Below are 17,055 nucleotides of genomic sequence, written 5' to 3' on the forward strand. Positions count from 1 at the left end.
ACATGTTAGAAGACTCTTATCAGTGTCCACCACACTCCCCTTTCATGCTGATTGGCTCATTGGATGATGGCTGCCAAAAAGGTATAGGGTCCAAGACCCCCCCAAGACCCTGGGCGACTACACCCCTGACCATAACATTTAAAGTATATATTATCAAACTAGCAATTTAAGTTGATCACCTCATACAAAGAAAGTTCTAAAAGTCAAGATGTCAGTTTTTCAACCCCAGATGAACAAATCAGAAAACATTGTTTTTTCTATATAATTTTATTGTCATAAAAATGTCAAAACTGTACCACTATTAACTGTGTACCAAACATCTCCACACAAAACCAAAGTGGCTGTATCATGATGTCTTTTCTGGAAACAAAAATTCCTAACAGCAGCTCTGCATAGTATGAAAGCTTTCATTCCCTGTCTAAACCACCACCTTATACTCTGTTTCTTCTTTTTGGGTTCACCATAACAAAAGAACTCTATACTAAGTTAAAACAAGATTAAGATGCTAACTGGATACATTAGAAATGTCTATATTAACAGAAAACAGCTAACAAATGTGGCACCAAATGCCAATGTCAATTATAAACCTCTAATAGGTCTTTTTTAAAACAAGTGTTTAAATATGGAAGCATATCCAAGTACAAGAACTGAACAGAAATGTTAAATGATCATGACCTAGGCTGTTGCTGCAATGCTTCATTGAATTAGTGAGCTTATAGAAGTATTTGTGGAGGAGGAGAATGAAGGGACTTGAAACTGTTCCAAGGACACAAAGATTTGAGAACAGTCTAGAAGAGGGAACAAGGGAGATTCAATTATATTGGATTTCCAAAGTGGAAAAAGGTTTACAATTTATGCCAGGAGAAGAAAAGCAAGCCATGAAGCAAAAATATAGGACAGCAGCATAATTAGCAAAAGATATCTACAATTTGGAAGTGTTGTGTTTCACCAAAATAAATTTTTCACTTTTCAAAAATGGCTATTTCCCCTGTTTTACAAATGGCAAAATGTATATGACTGAGCATATATACATTTCCTTTTGCCTACAACAGACACTGAGCCAGAAGCATTCAATATAGAAACAAGATACAGTTCTTGCCCAGAGCACAATATAGATCCCTGTTAATGCTGCTTATTTTTAGGACAGACTTACACGCACACACAAAGATAAAATATTGAAGTATCTTGCTCCTATACAGAGTTAAATTTGTTTGATCTCGCATGTACCACATCACCCTGTTCACCAGAGTGTTTGCACAGCTCTCTTTCTAAGACATTCTAAGTCAAAATTAGTTTGAATACCGGTTGAGATATTTTGGAGTTTTTTATTATCATCTTGATTTATTTGTAAGGTATCTTAATCTTTTTTAAATGAAAGATAAGTATACATTTTAAACAAAAATTACACAGAGATCACAGTGAAAAAGTTTCCTACTTGCCCCTGTCCCTGCTGAATCACCCATTCTGTGTTCTTTGTTGCTACTGGACAAACAGTCATCTGCAAATACATGCAAGGGAAACTGAGGACATACTGTGCTGCTTTTCCTTGCTTCTGCCTCCCTAATAAGTTAGTCTGCAGAACAAATAAAGGGATCCAGTTACATCCAATTGTACTTTTATTGTACTAATATAAGCTATCAACCATCTGCAAAAATGCTAAATAGCAAAGAATACCTACAGCTACACATCACCAGTAAAACATCAAGTTCAAAAAATGTATCTCAGGTTCCTACAGATGAGTAACTTTTGATTCCTTGAGGGAAAGTTCTTAACCAAATTCCAGACTGAACAATGAAAAGTACTAGTATTTCCATGAAGCTGTTGGAAGAACTACATCTAACTTGCTTGTTGCCTTAAAATAATGTTTCCTACAAGATATACATCATTCTCTGCTTTCTAACATACTGTGTAGCATTAAAATACCAAAATAAAAATTACACAGTCATTTGTTACCAACTGTGCTTCAGTACACTACACAAGATATCTGAAGTGCTATCCTCACTCCTCTAGCCCAAGGGATGAATAAATCCATCCAAGATCTCTTCTCAGTTTATTTCAACTGTAAGAGCTTTCAGCCATTTCCCTCAAGCAACTTTGCCAACTTGGTGCCCTCTGGATATTTGAGACTTCAGCTCCTTTCAACTCAGCCAACACTCTACCGGCTGGGAATGATAGGAGTTGTAGCCAAAATATGTGCAGGGCACCAGGTTGGCAAAGGCTGTCTTAAAGGGGCAATGTCTCATTTATGCCATATAGGTTTTAATCAACATAAATATCAGTGGAGGCTGATGCATTAGGGCAACCAGGGCTTATCCCTACCAAGTGAAACACCCAGCAATTTATTTTTAAGTTTTCCCCAATATCTCAAAGCCACACTCATTTCCATCCCACACATCCTTCCATGATCTATTTCAGTGTAGTGTCCTGGATTCTTTCTTGTCAATCTCCTGTCCTCTGGCCAATCAGCTCTCTGCACCACTCAGCCAATTGGAATCCAAAAGGATTTCTGTGGCTAGGAAGTCCCACCCATCTGTCTCCAGGCAGCAAAACCAAATTTTTATCTTAGCAGCCCTGGGTTGTGCAGTTTTCCCGCAGAATTGCGTTTGTCTTTCCTGTTCAGCCTTCCCTGATCAGCTGTTTTCTTATTTTTATTTTTATATTTGCTGAATTTTAATTTCACTGAACTGCCTATTTGTGTTGAGTGAATATCTCTGGGCCCTGATGAGTCTCTTCTTTGTATAATTTTTTTTATTTGAACTATTTTTGTTTATTGGATGGGAAGTGGAGCAGGAGCTTAAAATTACTACTTCTTTAAAAATCTGTTTTCTACTCCTGCAGCAGTTCACCCTCATTAAATCTGATGGAACACACAGGATAACTATAAGCCACTTTGAGTGCACATATTTGTGTAGAAAAGCAACTAACAAATTTAATAATAAGCAAACAAATACGCTGAGAGAGAAGGAAAGAATGGTTTTATTCAAAGGCATGATAGGATGTCTTTTTGGATCCTGTCAGTCTGGCAACTAGTTGATACAGATAATAGATTCAACCTGGGTTTATTTATTGTGTAAGTGTGAAAAGCCCACCAGAAATCTGCCGCAGTGCATAGGTGTGAATAATCTGAGCTTCCCTTTTAACTAAGTAGAACTCTGAGGAAAGAGAGGGAAGTGTGAATTTATGGGACATTGGAAGATCTATAACTGCTGAGTCCTGTATTAGGCCTCTGTTAAACTGCAGCAATAGTTCTCTAAGAAAATATTAAATTTGTTCCTTGCCTGGAATGTAACATCAGTTTCTGGTTTTTTGTAAAGTCTGGTCTGGAACCACTCTAGCCTCTGACTAGATTCCCTTAATGTCACAGTGATTATATCTGTTGATACTAGAGCCAGTTGCTTCTGTTTTTTTCCTTGGCATTTTGGTAAAAGAATAGCAGTGATTCCATGTAGCATGGCAGTGAAGAGTTTATATTTCAGGATGAAGTTACTGTTGTGTAATCTTATTAAACACAAAGAGAGATTCCACAACGGGGAGGCAGGTGCCAACTAGCCATGGCTTACAGCAGAAACAAAAAAATAGTCCAGTAGCACTTTAAAGACTAGCAAATGTATTTTTGCATAAGCTTACCAAAAATTATGCATCTGATGGCACCGACTCTAGCCCAATACAACTTATGCCCAAATAAGCTTGTTAGCCTTGAAGATGCTAGAACTGTTCTTTGTTGTTTTGCTAAAATTGCACTATGATCTGCTTGGGGGTGTGTGTGTGTAAAAAGACTGTAACACTTCAACAAACCTAAAATGCTAGGATGGTGCAGAGGTCAGTTCAGATGAGAACTCAGTGTGCAGAGCCTATATGTAGTATGGGAGTGAGGAAGCCTGGCCTCGGGCTTCCTCAGGGATTAATGGGAAAGGCCTGAATCTCATATAATCCATGCTTATCTCATATAATCAATGCTTGGAGTGGCTTGCATTTTGCTTAGGACATAAAGAGAAAGTAGACAAACAGCATGACTGAGAACTGCTGTGTACCCACAAAGCAGAAGTGGTTAGGGAAAGATTTGCAATATTGGAAAGTTTTACATTTAAGAAGAAAAGTCATTAGGTTATGCTGAAAAATATGTTTGGGACTTGTACCCCAACCAATATATGAAGACCCCACCTCAAGTATAACATTGCTTCCTAATATGGTAATCTTGATGCATTACATGCTATGCCTATATAACTGTGTGCAACCATGCCTCAGGCATCTGTATTTCTTTTCTATTGCAATAAATATCTGTCAAATAGACAGTTTCTCCTAACTTCGTTGTGAAGAGTTTTTCTTCAACAATTTTGGTGTGAGAGTGGGATGGATAAAACCGAGTAATCCACTGTGAGGGGCTTCCAGCAACTACTCAACCTCCTGGGTGCCACATGACGAGGTTGGAGACCTCATTTAAAACTCTCCACCTGGAGCTTAAAGAAGGGCTTGGAGGCTGCACTGTGGGTGGGTTTGGTTGACTCCATTTAGAACCTTTAATGAGAACCTTGATTGGACAAAGGGGGGAAGAGGAAGAAGGGCCTAAAGAGGTCCACTGACAAGGACACCCGCTTCAATGAGGCCAGACTCAGCCAGGAGGTGGAAGTCAGTGACTGGGTGATAACCTAGAGAAGGTAAGGAGTTGGTGTCCTGAGTTCGGGGGTGGCAGACCTGAGGTGGTGACAGCACCTGTGGCCAATGACAGTGGTTTGTATGGGGCTCTAGTAGTGGCCTCAGCCAGTGTTGGTCACGGTTTGGGGCATCAACTAAATTGGCCTGGTGGCTCGGGGTAAACTCATTGCATACAATAAGGCCCTTGGAGTGATTACCTTGTGGGAGTGGTGGCAATGTGGATTTTTAATTTTTTTTATTGTAGTTTTGAATTTAAGCTGTTTGAAATTGGTGTGAGAGAGGGAAAGTTGCGAGTGTCCATGTGTCCCTGTATATTTGAAGTGAGGGGTGTGAGTGAGTGATAAGAACCACTTCTGTGAATGTATGTGAATGCATTTGTCAATGAGAGGGGTCCCTGGAATACGCTGCTGATTTTGCAAGACTCTTCACCTGCATTAGTATTAATTTGAATACAGCCAATTAAACCAGTGACTTAATCAGCACGCATTGTAGAGTTCACTACCTCTTGTCGTGGGAGTGTGGGAGTGAGCAGAGACTGGGTTCTCAGGCTGCCCCGTGTGAATGTTGTGACTTGTATTACTGAGGGTGCCAGTGGAGACCTTGATCTCACATGGCCCCTGGTGAAAGATTGTGTGTGTGTGTGAGTGTGTACTGGATCTTTTTATGTTTGTGTGCAACACTAAAATTAAGCCATGGCAAGCCAACATTCTAAATTGTTTGAAACACCACTAAAAGGCTCCCCTGCATTTCATATTTATAAGAAATATGGTAAGCTAGCAATCAGGTTTTTGCCCTTCTGGCATGTATATACGGCCAGTCAACTGAGGAACCTACAGTTGCCTTTGTTTGGGACTTTTGATTCTAACAAAATGTTACATCTAAGGAGGATGCTCTTATTTAGAGGTCGCCAAAGGTTCCTGTACTGAGGAACAGTGGCATTCTTTTGTCTTTGGGATGAGGAAGTGTTTAAGAGGTATGATGAATCCTGTATTAGAAGCCTTAAAGACTCCCAATAAAAGTTAGTACAACAATTGAGGGAAATAAGAGAACAGTTGAGAACTCCTCCGGAGGTATGTGGTATCAGTTCTGGAACTCTTTCATCTTCTGTGCTTTCTGCATCTGAACACCTTCCACCATATGGGGAGTCATCTATTCTGGGGACTTCTCATGGGTCTGACTTCCCTTCTCATGTTATTCCTCTCACCATGGAACAGGCCAAACAGTTACAGACATACTTGGATGAAGCAGATTATCTCGATCCATTCCAATCGGGCTTCAGGACTGGACATGGAACTGAAACAGCCTTGGTCGCCCTGGTGGATGATATGAGGAGGGCGCTGGATAGGGGAGAATATACATTCCTCGTCCTCCTGGATCTCTCAGCAGCTTTTGATACCGTCGACCACGGTATCCTTTTGGATCGCCTAGGGGGAATGGGAATAGGGGGCACTGTTTTACGGTGGTTCCGTTCCTATCTCTCAGACAGGCATCAACGGGTGGCATTGGGGGACGAGGTTTCAGACCCTTGGCCTCTCAATTGTGGAGTGCCACAGGGTTCTATCCTCTCCCCCATGCTATTTAACATCTATGTAAAGCCGCTGGGGGCCATCATCAGGAGATTTGGGTTGCAGTGCCACCAATATGCGGATGACACTCAGCTCTATCTCTCGTTTAAGTCCTCACCAGAGTTGGCTGTGGATACCGTTTCCAAGTGCCTGAGGTCCGTAAGTGAATGGATGGGAGGAAATAGGCTGAAACTGAACCCCGACAAGACCGAGGTGCTGCTCGTGGGCGATAAGAGAAGGTTAGGAGATATAGACCTGGTGTTTAATGGGGTAAGATTGCCCCTGAAGGACCAGGTCCGCAGCCTCGGGGTCATTCTTGGCTCTCAGCTGTCCATGGAGGCTCAGGTTTTGGCAGTGAGCCAGGCAGCTTGGTATCAATTGCATCTAATACAGAGGTTGCGACCCTACCTTCCTGTCCATCTGCTCCCACGGGTGGTACATGCCCTGGTCTCCCCTCGCTTAGACTACTGTAATGTGCTCTACGTTGGGTTACCCTTGAAAACGGTCCGGAAATTACAGCTGGTACAGAATGTGGCGGCACGTTTGATCAAGAACAGCCGTCGCCGTGATCATATCACTCCGGTGTTAGGAGAACTACACTGGCTACCAGTTGTTTACCGGGCCCAATTCAAGGTGTTGGTGTTAACCTTTAAAGCCCTATATGGTTTCGGCCCAGTTTATCTGAAGGAGCGCCTACAGCATCACCAAGTACGCCGCCTGACGAGATCAGCCACACAAGACCTCCTCTCGGTCCCACCAGTTAAAACAGCTAGACTGGTGCGGACCACAGAGAGGGCTTTTTCGATTGTGGCTCCCACCCTCTGGAATTCCCTGCCATATGATCTTCACCATGCCCCCTCCCTGGTAGGTTTCCGCCGAGCCTTAAAGACCTGGCTATTCAGGCAGGCCTACAGGATTTCCGGGGACTAGTTTTATCTTGTTATAGTTGGATGGTTTTTTAGATTATTTATTGACTAAAGTTTGGTTATATGTTGTATTCATTCTATTTATGTACGTCGCCTAGAGTGGCCGTTGACTCGGCCAGATAGGCGACTCAGAAATAAAATTTATTTATTTATTTGACTTGCCTGGTGAACTGGTGGCTATGTTTTTCGGACCCACATGGATACAAAAAGTTTATTTTTTAGACAAGAACGATCAGTCATGGGTCTCTGTGCCCTCTGGTTTCACACCCATGACCACATTGGGAACTAAGTTTCCTACCAATGGAGTTGTGTTCTTTCTTTCATTTTGTTTGTTTGCTTTGTTTTCTGAGTTTTATTTGGGGTTTTATTGCAGTTTTGTTTGTTGAGGGAGGGAAGGGCTATGGAGAGTCCAACAATTCTGTCCTCCCCATCGGCATCTTGGGGGTCAAGGTCACCTGTCCCGACTGCCTCTCTACTGAACACCGAGCTGGGTCTCTCAAGTTCCAACTGCAGAGACAGTTGTTGGATTTCGGACTGACTGTGAGGCAAAGGAAGTTCTGTATTGTGTTTAATGTTCATGTTCTATGTCGTGTCTTAATCGTCTTGAGAGCTCATAAATTTGAATTTGGGTTTTGAATTGATGTTTATTAAATTCTAAATTTGAGGTACTAACTGAGTATTAACATATGGGTTTATTGGTTTCCCTTCAGGATAACACTTATTATACAAAATGTTTGGTGTTGCCTTGGAAGGGAAGCTAAAGAATCTATCCTTGACAACATTTTCTTACTTGGTTTGGAATTTAGTCTACTTGCTAGTAAAGTGATGTTTAGAAAATGCTAAATTTGAAGAATTAATTGATTTTAAGTATTCATTTGTGGGGGGAAAGTGTTACATTGAGGAATCCATCGCGACTCCTTCTGTATATTGATTTGAAAGGGATCCTTCATAAAATTTCATTACCTTATCTTGAAATGTTATTCTATTCGCTGTTACAATTGCTTTTGCTTCTAAGCATATTTTTTTGCAAAGAAGAGTGTGCCTGTGTTCCCACACTGGCTAAGAGGGAAGATATGTCAAAATTTTGGTGTTTGGACGTAGGCAGCAAGGTACAGGCATACCCCGCTTTAACGTTCGCAATGGGACCGGAGAGTATACTTAAAGCGAAAATAAACGTTAAGTGAAGCAATTGTCTTCACTTGTAGTGCACACAATCATCACTAGATGGCAGCAGCATAATGCCAATAAAGTATACATTATTGCAAAGCGCGTGAACGTTAAGCGGGGTATGGGGACGAATGGAGCATGTACATTATAGCGAGGCAACGTTAAGCGGGGCAATGTTAAGCGGGGTATACCTGTACTTTGGAAGGGGATGTTAAAAGTTTCTGGAGTGCTTTGTTGGCTGTATTTTGATGTTGAGCAATTCCATGAAATTGATTTGAGACTTTGAACCTTTATTTGGATTACCCTTGTTAATGGATGTTGAGACCTTCAATTCACAAGTTTCTGCAGCCTTGCTCCAACTGGCACAGGAACTTTGCCATTATATTAAGATTTGAAGTCATCTTGACAACACACACAGCCATGAAATGCCAAGGCCGAGAGTCCTGGGTTCATCTGTCATGCTGATTTTACTGCAAAAGACATCTCCATTGACAAACTGAGCTGTTAACACAAATAGTAAAGAGAGCCAGTCCGGTCAGTCATTAAACTGTTTTGACCTACTCTGAAGGGCCATAATAATGCCCCACAAAATCCAGTGGTAAGCCAAGTGCTCTCTGGTACACAGATTTTTCCTGAGGGCAAGGACGAAGCCCCTGAGGGCTAGTGGCAAGGTCCCAGAAGCTCAACCACCAGACAAACTGTCACCAATACAACTTGAGACCTGGCAGAAAGCAGCTAAGGCTCCTGAGGCCTAACAATTCTTTTTGGTCTTCATCATGCGAAGTAAGAGGTAGCTTGAGGGGAAGAAGTACCAAATCCTGCTGGCTGATACATCATCACAGACTGTTTTGTGAGGAGATGGTTCATTTCAACCGTTTGGTTTGTGTGTATTGTCATGCTAATGTTACTGCTATTGAATCTGCATTATACCATCATGTTCTTCCAGAAGTAGTACCTATGTTACTTGGTCTGGGTGAGTGTTAGTGACCTGATGATCTGAATGGGTGAGGGTGTGTGACCTGAGGATCCGACTGGGCATCTGGATAATACTTTAGGAACATGGATGGGTCCTGCTGTTAAATTCTTACCTGGTTGAATAATTGTTAAATTCAAGATATATTTGGTTCATTAGGCTCTATAAATAACACATAGGTTATTGTGCTTATCCTGTGCTTATCCTGATAGCCACTACTTCAGGGAAACTGTTTCTGAATTGGAACTGTCTGGGAGAATAAGTCTACATAAGCAGGACATACATTTATAATAGTTTATATTCTCATTGTATGAGGTATGAATGAGCCCCAATTGTGTGAAGATCTGGAATTGGTCCAGGGCAAAGTCTGAACCCACCTGTAGCCGCACCAAGCCCATTGCTAGGCCCACCGGCTGATGATCAATGGTGTCTTTAACGCAAGGGCAGTTGGGGAACAAATAGTTACTGGAATACCTAAAGTCTGAGAGTGAAAATGAATTTATTATTTTATCCTCCCTCCCTTCCAGTGCATGAGTCCCATAGCTCTGCTGTCCAAGGATGCCTAGTCTCGGTCAAAAGATGGGGCTACGGCTAGGCTTCTGTGACTTTGGGAACTTCCCTTTGTGTCTGTCTCTTCTCCTTCCCTTGTCCTTGAATGAGACTGGTCTCGGTTTAAAGACAGGCCCAGGACAAACCCTATCCTCAATAAGCCAACTCTGTGTTGTGAGAGTGGTCCGATTTAACAATAGGAACTGCTCAATCGAAATAAAAACTCATATGTTTTGTGCTAGCGAGACCTAGACAGTCTCAAAGGGGGGACTGAGGAAGCCTGGTCTCAGGCTTCCTCAGGGATTAAAGGGAAATGCCTGAATATAATCAATGCTTGAAGTGGCTTGCATTTTGCTTAGGACATAAAGAGGAACTAGGCAAACAGCATGACTGAGAACCACTGTGTACCCACAAAGCAGAAGTGGTTAGGGAAAGATTTGTAATAGTGGAAGTTTACAGTAAGAAGAAGTCATCAGGTTATGCTGAAAAACATGTTTGGGACTTGTACCCCAACCAATATATGAAGACCCCACCTCAAGTATAACATTGCTTCCTAATATGGTAATCTTGATGCATTGCATGTTATGCCTATATAACTGTGTGCAATCATGCCTCAGGCAGATAAACTTCTGTGTTGGCACTCTCTCCTGATGGCCATCTGTATTTCTTTTCTATTGCAATAAATATCTGTCCAATCAACAGTTTCTCCTAAATTCATTTTGAAGAGTTTATGTTCGACAGGAGCATGGCACACCCCTGCCAGCACACCCCAGCCAGACAAGCCTGTCCCAGTAGAAAGGCACACATTGGATTTGTTGAGGACCTACATGCAAAGTGCAGTGTTTCAAGACCTGAATATCCTGGTTGTGTTCCAGATTCTTCTCTCTTTGGTTTTTAGCTTGGGCTTTTTCATGATTCCAAACCTCACCCAATTCAAAATTGGGGGCAGGCAGGCAGAATTTTGATTATTCCTTATTTTTCAGTATTACGTTTATATCCATTCTACTTTTTCTCCAATGAGCTCAAGTTGGCATTCATAGGTCTCCTGTCCTTCCATATTATCCTCACAACAATCCTGTGAGGTATGTTAAGCTGAGACAGTGACTGACCCAAAGTCACACAGTGAGTTTCATAGCTAATCTTAACCCTGGTCTCCCAAGTTCCAGTCAACTTAATGTCCCTCCACCTTATTCCACATTCCGGAAAAAAGGATGTAGAAGTTAATAAACTGGGGAAGGGGAATAATTTTTTCCCATAGGTCTGAAAATTTATGGGATCCCTTGCTAACAGTCATGTGTGGCACATTTAAGACTAACCAATACAGGCTGTAATCACGTACACATTTATCAGGGAGCAATGCCCATGGAATTCAGTGGGGCTTGCTTCTGAGTAACTTACAATTATTGTGGCATAAACCCACATTAGAAACTGTGGCAGCAATGATCCCTTCTGAACCAAGAATTTAAGTGTCCACTGTTTATTTGCAAAGGAGGAAGATAGGGAGAGAGGTGTGGACTACACAACTTTTCTCCCAGAAGAAAAGCAACTGAGAAAGCAGGGACCCCTTCTGAATCAAGAAGTAGGGCACTGTTCAGTTTAGTTAGGTGCTGTTTGTGAAACTTCAGTGCTTAAACTACAAGGGAGGAAGTTGGGGAGAAAACCAGAACTTGGCCGTTTCCCCATGGCAGTCTCCTATCCAAGTACTAACCAGGCCTGACCCTGCTTAGCTTCTGAGATCAGATGAGATCAGGCGTGTTCAGGGTAGTATGGCTGTAGACCTACCAATTAGTTAAGACTTTCAATACCTGGGAAAATCTTTAACTTGTCATAAAACAATGTTTCAAATAATCTAACGGAAAAAGTAGCCAATGGAGCACACTTCTTTGATATCATTTGGAGTGCGTGGGGAAAGAACACAGTAAGCATAATAACTTGGTGATGTAGCTTGTAGCAAAGCTTTTTAGCTTAGATCCAATACCTTTCCAACTCCTTTTAAAGCACCAAGAATGTTAAGCGGGTGGTATTCAGGTATTTCACAGGTGCCCAACAGCTTTCCTCAAAATACCATTGCACAATTTTACTCAAGTAGTGCATGGGATCTAGATACATTTCCCAAAGGCAACATTTCCCATAATTCAAACATCAAAATGTTATTGCTGGGAAAATGCAGTCTCTGCCTGCTATGTAACATGGAGTGTGATCTTGTCATTTGGTGATAGCATAGATATTACTCAGTGTTGTGGGCTCTTGGAAAATGTACATGATATCATTAACCAACAAGACCTTCTCCAATGAGTACATCATTTTGTGTACTTTGTCATGGTTTAAATATATTTATTTGAAGATGACCAGCCAATGACTGATGAGTTCAAGCAAGTCTTCAAACATCTTGCCCCTCATAAATAAGAGGCAACTCTAGATCCTGCTTGCTTTCTTTTTGGAAGAGTGATGACAGCAGCAAGATTCTGGCTTCCCTCTCCAGTGCTGCCTATCCTCTCTCATTAAAAATTTAAAAAATACACACATGTGTAAGTATGACTATCTTGCAAGTTTAACTCCTCTATATCCTATTTTACTGCAACCCAATACAGCACTATGAGAGCTTTATAGATACATTATTCCCTATAAGCCCAAATTAAGGACCAATCTATCCACATGCAAAGGACTTGGTACATGTGGTCCTGTTTAACCCCCCCTTTAAAACCTAGCTTAATTAATACAAAACAGGGAGAGTACACAGCTTCCATAAAATAAAAATGAAAAATTCACAAAACAGCAGGTATATGAACTGAGAGGGATAGACAGTCTTGCTTCTCTCTACAGCACTTAAAGTATTCCTGGGTGACCATTACGGCACTGTTGGTAGACAGTGTTGGAATATATGAGGTTCAACTCAAACTTGTGGGTTGAGGCTGCATGGGGTTTAAAAGGGTAGCTAGAGAGGAGACCTCTTGGTTGCTAGGCTATACCTATCCCTTTGATCTCCTGCTGTCTCTCCCTTCCTGCTAGACTGATATGCAAAAGATGTTGATCCCAGTTCCTTCCCTCCTTCCCAGTCTTCTTCTTTCTCGAGAGGAGAGCAGACATATTCCTTTGTCTCTCCCTCCAGCATGAGGGCGAGCACTGGGCACAGTGCTTGCTGCTCCAACTTAGCTAGTTAGCTAGATATAGGACTCTTTCCTATCAAACATGTACTTCCAGAATAAAGTAGTTATTTCTTATTTTAAAGCTTAAAGTCTCTGACTAATTTGCAGGGAAGGTAGAATCTTAACAAAGATTCACACATACATAAGCTCGCTCAAAACTCTCCGTTCTGCTACACAACTCTGCAGGGTCCTACAGGACATTGGGCACAACGTCCTATAGACAGCAGGAAGCATACAATCAGTGGAGTCTTTAGAAGTAGCACAGTGGGGAGGAGAGCCTGGCTGGGAGTCCAGAGTCTGGGAGTTCAAATCCCGGCTCGTGTCTCCTGGGTGTCAAGGGCCAGCTAAAGATCACCCCCACAGTGCGTGGCTCAGGGGTTATGTGCCCTGCCACCTGTGCAGCCGTGGGCAAGCTGCGTAGTCCCAAAGAGCCCAGTTGCCCCCCCAGCTGGCAGTTACAGGCAAGGAAGGGTCTGGCTTGTGCAGCTGTGGCAAGCTGAGCAGGCGCTAGCCAGCTGGGGAGGACTAGCCTCAGAGGGAGGCAATGGTAAACCCCCTCTGAATATTGCTTACCATGAAATCCCTGTTCATAGGGTCATCATAAGTCGGGATCGACTTGAAGGCAGTCCATCCAAAGATCATGATAAGACTCATTAGGTTTAAGTTTCAAGAATGTTAATTTAGGTTACTGTTAGGGTTGCCAGGTTCATGGCCTGAGGCTGATCCTGTATCTTTAGAAGAGAAAGTCAGCCAATTGCAGGTGTTCTTGCAACGCTGTAATGGGAAAAACCACAAGGTGGGATTCTCCTTCCCCCCTGCACAACTTTTAAAGATACAGAAGACCTCTTGGGAAGTCTTCTGTATCTTTAAAAGTTGTTCAGGGGGGAAGGGAGAATCCCACCTTGTGGTTTTTCCCATTACAGGGTTGCAAGAACACCTGCATTTGGCTGACTTTTCTCTTCTCCTAAAGATACAGGATCAGTCTCAGGCCCTGAGCCTGGCAACCCTAGTTACCGTTATGAAAACATTTCTTACTGTAGGTGAATGGAACAACTTGTGGGATCTATATGGCTACCCATCAACAAATATTCCCTAGATGGCTTACAACAAAATATTATACATTTAATATATATTATTAAAAACAATAAATTGTGGCTTCTGTCTAGGAAGCCCTAAACAGGTCTCTGAGAAGTATGGGTCTAGATTTATGCCTCAGCGCAGGGACTGTTGTATATATATGACAAGTGAGGTTCTATCCAACCTTAATAATCAGTAGTTTTGGTAACAGTAGTTTGAAGTCTTGGCACATGCTGGCTTTTTGCTCCAGTCTCTGAAAGCATTAATATTATTCTACACTATAGCATTAAACTATGGAGGTGTTAGGGATAAATTGAAACCCCCAGTGCCTGTAAAACTATAATTCACTTGTCTTACCTAAACCAGCTTGGGCTTCATGGGAAATAGAACCAAAGTGGCCTTTATACGACTCTTGATATAAAATGTCGGTTTATTTCCTGGTGACCTGACTCTTACCTACATTCCAGTGGCTCGCATAATAAAAGCCGGTTTAAGCTGAAAACTTCCCTACTATGCATTTCTGTATCACATTTATGCTTATGGCCTTGCTTATTGTTACAAACGCGCCTTGCATAGAAATGTCAAATGCTATTCCAATGCCCCTCATATCCTTGACTTGTAATACTCCTTTGATATGTAAGCAGAGTAATATCATGTCTGTCTCCAGTTTAGGGGGCGCCCGGTTGCAGCTGGGCCTCCCCTCAATAGTTGCCTTTGTCTGTTCCTGCATAGTGCTTATCTCAAGGACATGCGAAATATGCAGACATAGAGTCTAAGAGATAGTCTTGATGTTTCTACTTTGTCCTTCCCCCTGTACCCCTTTACCTCCTTACATATGCCCCAAAGCTATGACAGTTGGCAATTGCTTCTTTTGTATTTTATGACGTGAACCCGATATTGTAAACTTCGGGGTAAGCCTATATAAACCATTGAACACCAATAAACGAGGTTCCCATGCTGGCCTGCTTCGGCTTGTAAGTATTGGGTCCCCTTTGCAAAGGTTTTTGTCTCGTGTTACTTGATCTCTGATAGTGGGTTCATTTGCACTCAACTCCGCACTCTTCCCGGGTGTAATAAGCGAGTTGGGGTTGACAGGGCGGCTTGCGTGTTGGGTTTGGACCTAACAGAGGTTAGGCTATATAAGTGATAAGAAGTGGGTGCGTGATAAACATTATTTACTGCACAGCTATTCGAATACAGATTTATATATAACATAAATGTCTGATATTCTGTTCTCACAATAGCCAACCAGATTTCTATGGGAAGTTCATAAGCAGGATGTAACAGTGCTCTTGCAACATGATGAACATGAGTGAAACTAGTACATCTTACTGTTTTCATACTAGCCTCTCTTCAAGATTAACACTTTCTAAAGCACATTTTTGGCCTTATAACATTGTGCTCTTTAGTCTTATCCTGCAGCTGATCTAGAGCTGCAGTCTTTCAGTGCAATGTATCTTCAAACTGTTGAAGTGCAGAGGCAAGCGACCAGCACTGGCACATTTGTAGTCTGGAAAGTGGTATAAATTCACTGTATATAAGTACCAGGGTCCACCCAACAGAGTCAAGAAGAAGCAATGAGGGGCAGTCATCGCAGAAATAAATACTGTAAAGCAATCCAAAATAGCAGCCACTGGGAAGGGTGGGGGAAGAAGAGGAGAAATAGGATTGGAAGAAAAATAAAGAAAAATGAATGGGGCAAGCTTGGACTGCCAGTCTTTTTAGATCTTCACAGGGCCTACTAAAAGGCACAACCCACAAATAACCAACTGTAGGGGAGTAAACTCCAAGAAAAGAAGAGAGGTTTATTGAGAAGCCGGGTGACAGACTTCACACACATTAAGCGAGTGGTGGGACCCTTTAGCTCCGGACCGCTTCTCATAGCAACGTGTGAACAGTGCCCAAGCACCAACCCCCGACCTCCCGCGACCGTGCACACACCCGCTTTCCCATTCGCGTACCTGCCCACCTCGCGCGCACCTCTCCCGCTCCCATCCAGCGTCCTCCTGTACCGCGGCCGACGCCTCCCTTCTTCCCACCGCAGTGCCAGCCCCTCTACCCCAGTCAGCGCTTCCTTCGCCGCAGCCTTTTCTTAACCGGGCGCCGGTCCAGCCTCCCTCCCTCCCCGACCCGAGAGGGCACCTCTGTATGGGAACGCCGAGCAGCCTGCGAACCAGCCAGCCCTGCCCACTCACTTACCTGGCTGTAGTAGGGCTTCCTGAGCCAGGCCCCCGCGAAGAGCCTCCTCGCCATGGCAATGGCACATCCCCGCAGCGGGCTGCAGTAGTCTCTCGAGGCGGCGAAGGGACGCTTTCCCGCCTGGGCGGCCCCGAAAGCAAGGCGGCCTGACCCCGCAGGCCACCTGGCTGCCTCCAAGACAGCTCGCGCTGCCAAGGAGGCAGCAAAACGTGTCCAAGCGGGGCAGGCGGCGGTGGAGGCTCCTCTCTGCTTCTTTCAGCTCCGCCTCACTTCGCAACTGTCAGAAAGGGGGAGGGAGAAGGGCGGCTTTCTCCTCGCCTCAGCCTTAGGGGGAAGCGGAGGCGGACGGCCGGCTCCTCGACCTGTGGGATTATTGGAGGTACCTCCGTTGCTTCTGGCGATACGCGCAGAGCCCGCCTGCGCGCGCCCCTTCCCCCCTTTTCTCCTCCTCAGCTTAGAGGGGAGGCTTCCGGTTCTGAAGGGCGGCGACATGGCGCGCAGCCCAGAATCTCTCCGGCCGCCCAGCACCATCATCCGTATCGTCACAAGTGCTGAAGGACCGGGGGGGGGGAGTCGGGGGGAGAGAGCCTGGGACTCTGCCCCTGCTCCAGCCCTGCCGAGCTAGTCTGTAATGGCAGTTCCTATCTACAATTGAGCTCGCTACATTAACATTCTTCCGCGATATTTCTGGCTTTAGAGGAGATTGTCTCTGAGCATGTTTAGAGTGAATCGAATTTCTTCAAACCACGCACGCACAGTATGGAGAAATTCATCAGAGGCAGCTTTCCTCGCCACAGTAC

The 17,055-nt window shown here is 43.5% G+C and overlaps 1 protein-coding gene across 4 annotated transcripts in view; it reads right to left on the reverse strand.

Moving 5' to 3' along the window:
* LOC133387892 (divergent protein kinase domain 1A) overlaps nucleotides 1–16,748 on the reverse strand; it is a 185,935-nt gene extending 169,187 nt beyond the window's left edge. Inside the window, exon 1 of one of the 4 annotated variants that reach the window (XM_061633685.1) lies at nucleotides 16,256–16,739. In XM_061633685.1, coding sequence (XP_061489669.1) covers nucleotides 16,256–16,309 — 54 coding nt within the window. In that variant the 5' untranslated portion in view covers nucleotides 16,310–16,739. Of the gene's footprint in view, nucleotides 1–16,255 lie in introns of all 4 variants that reach the window. The other 3 variants (XM_061633682.1, XM_061633684.1, XM_061633683.1) reach the window with 3 other exon arrangements.
* Nucleotides 16,749–17,055: the final 307 nt, after the last annotated feature.

The sequence above is a fragment of the Rhineura floridana genome, chromosome 6 (genome assembly GCF_030035675.1).
Source record: "Rhineura floridana isolate rRhiFlo1 chromosome 6, rRhiFlo1.hap2, whole genome shotgun sequence".
Lineage (NCBI taxonomy): Eukaryota > Metazoa > Chordata > Lepidosauria > Squamata > Rhineuridae > Rhineura > Rhineura floridana.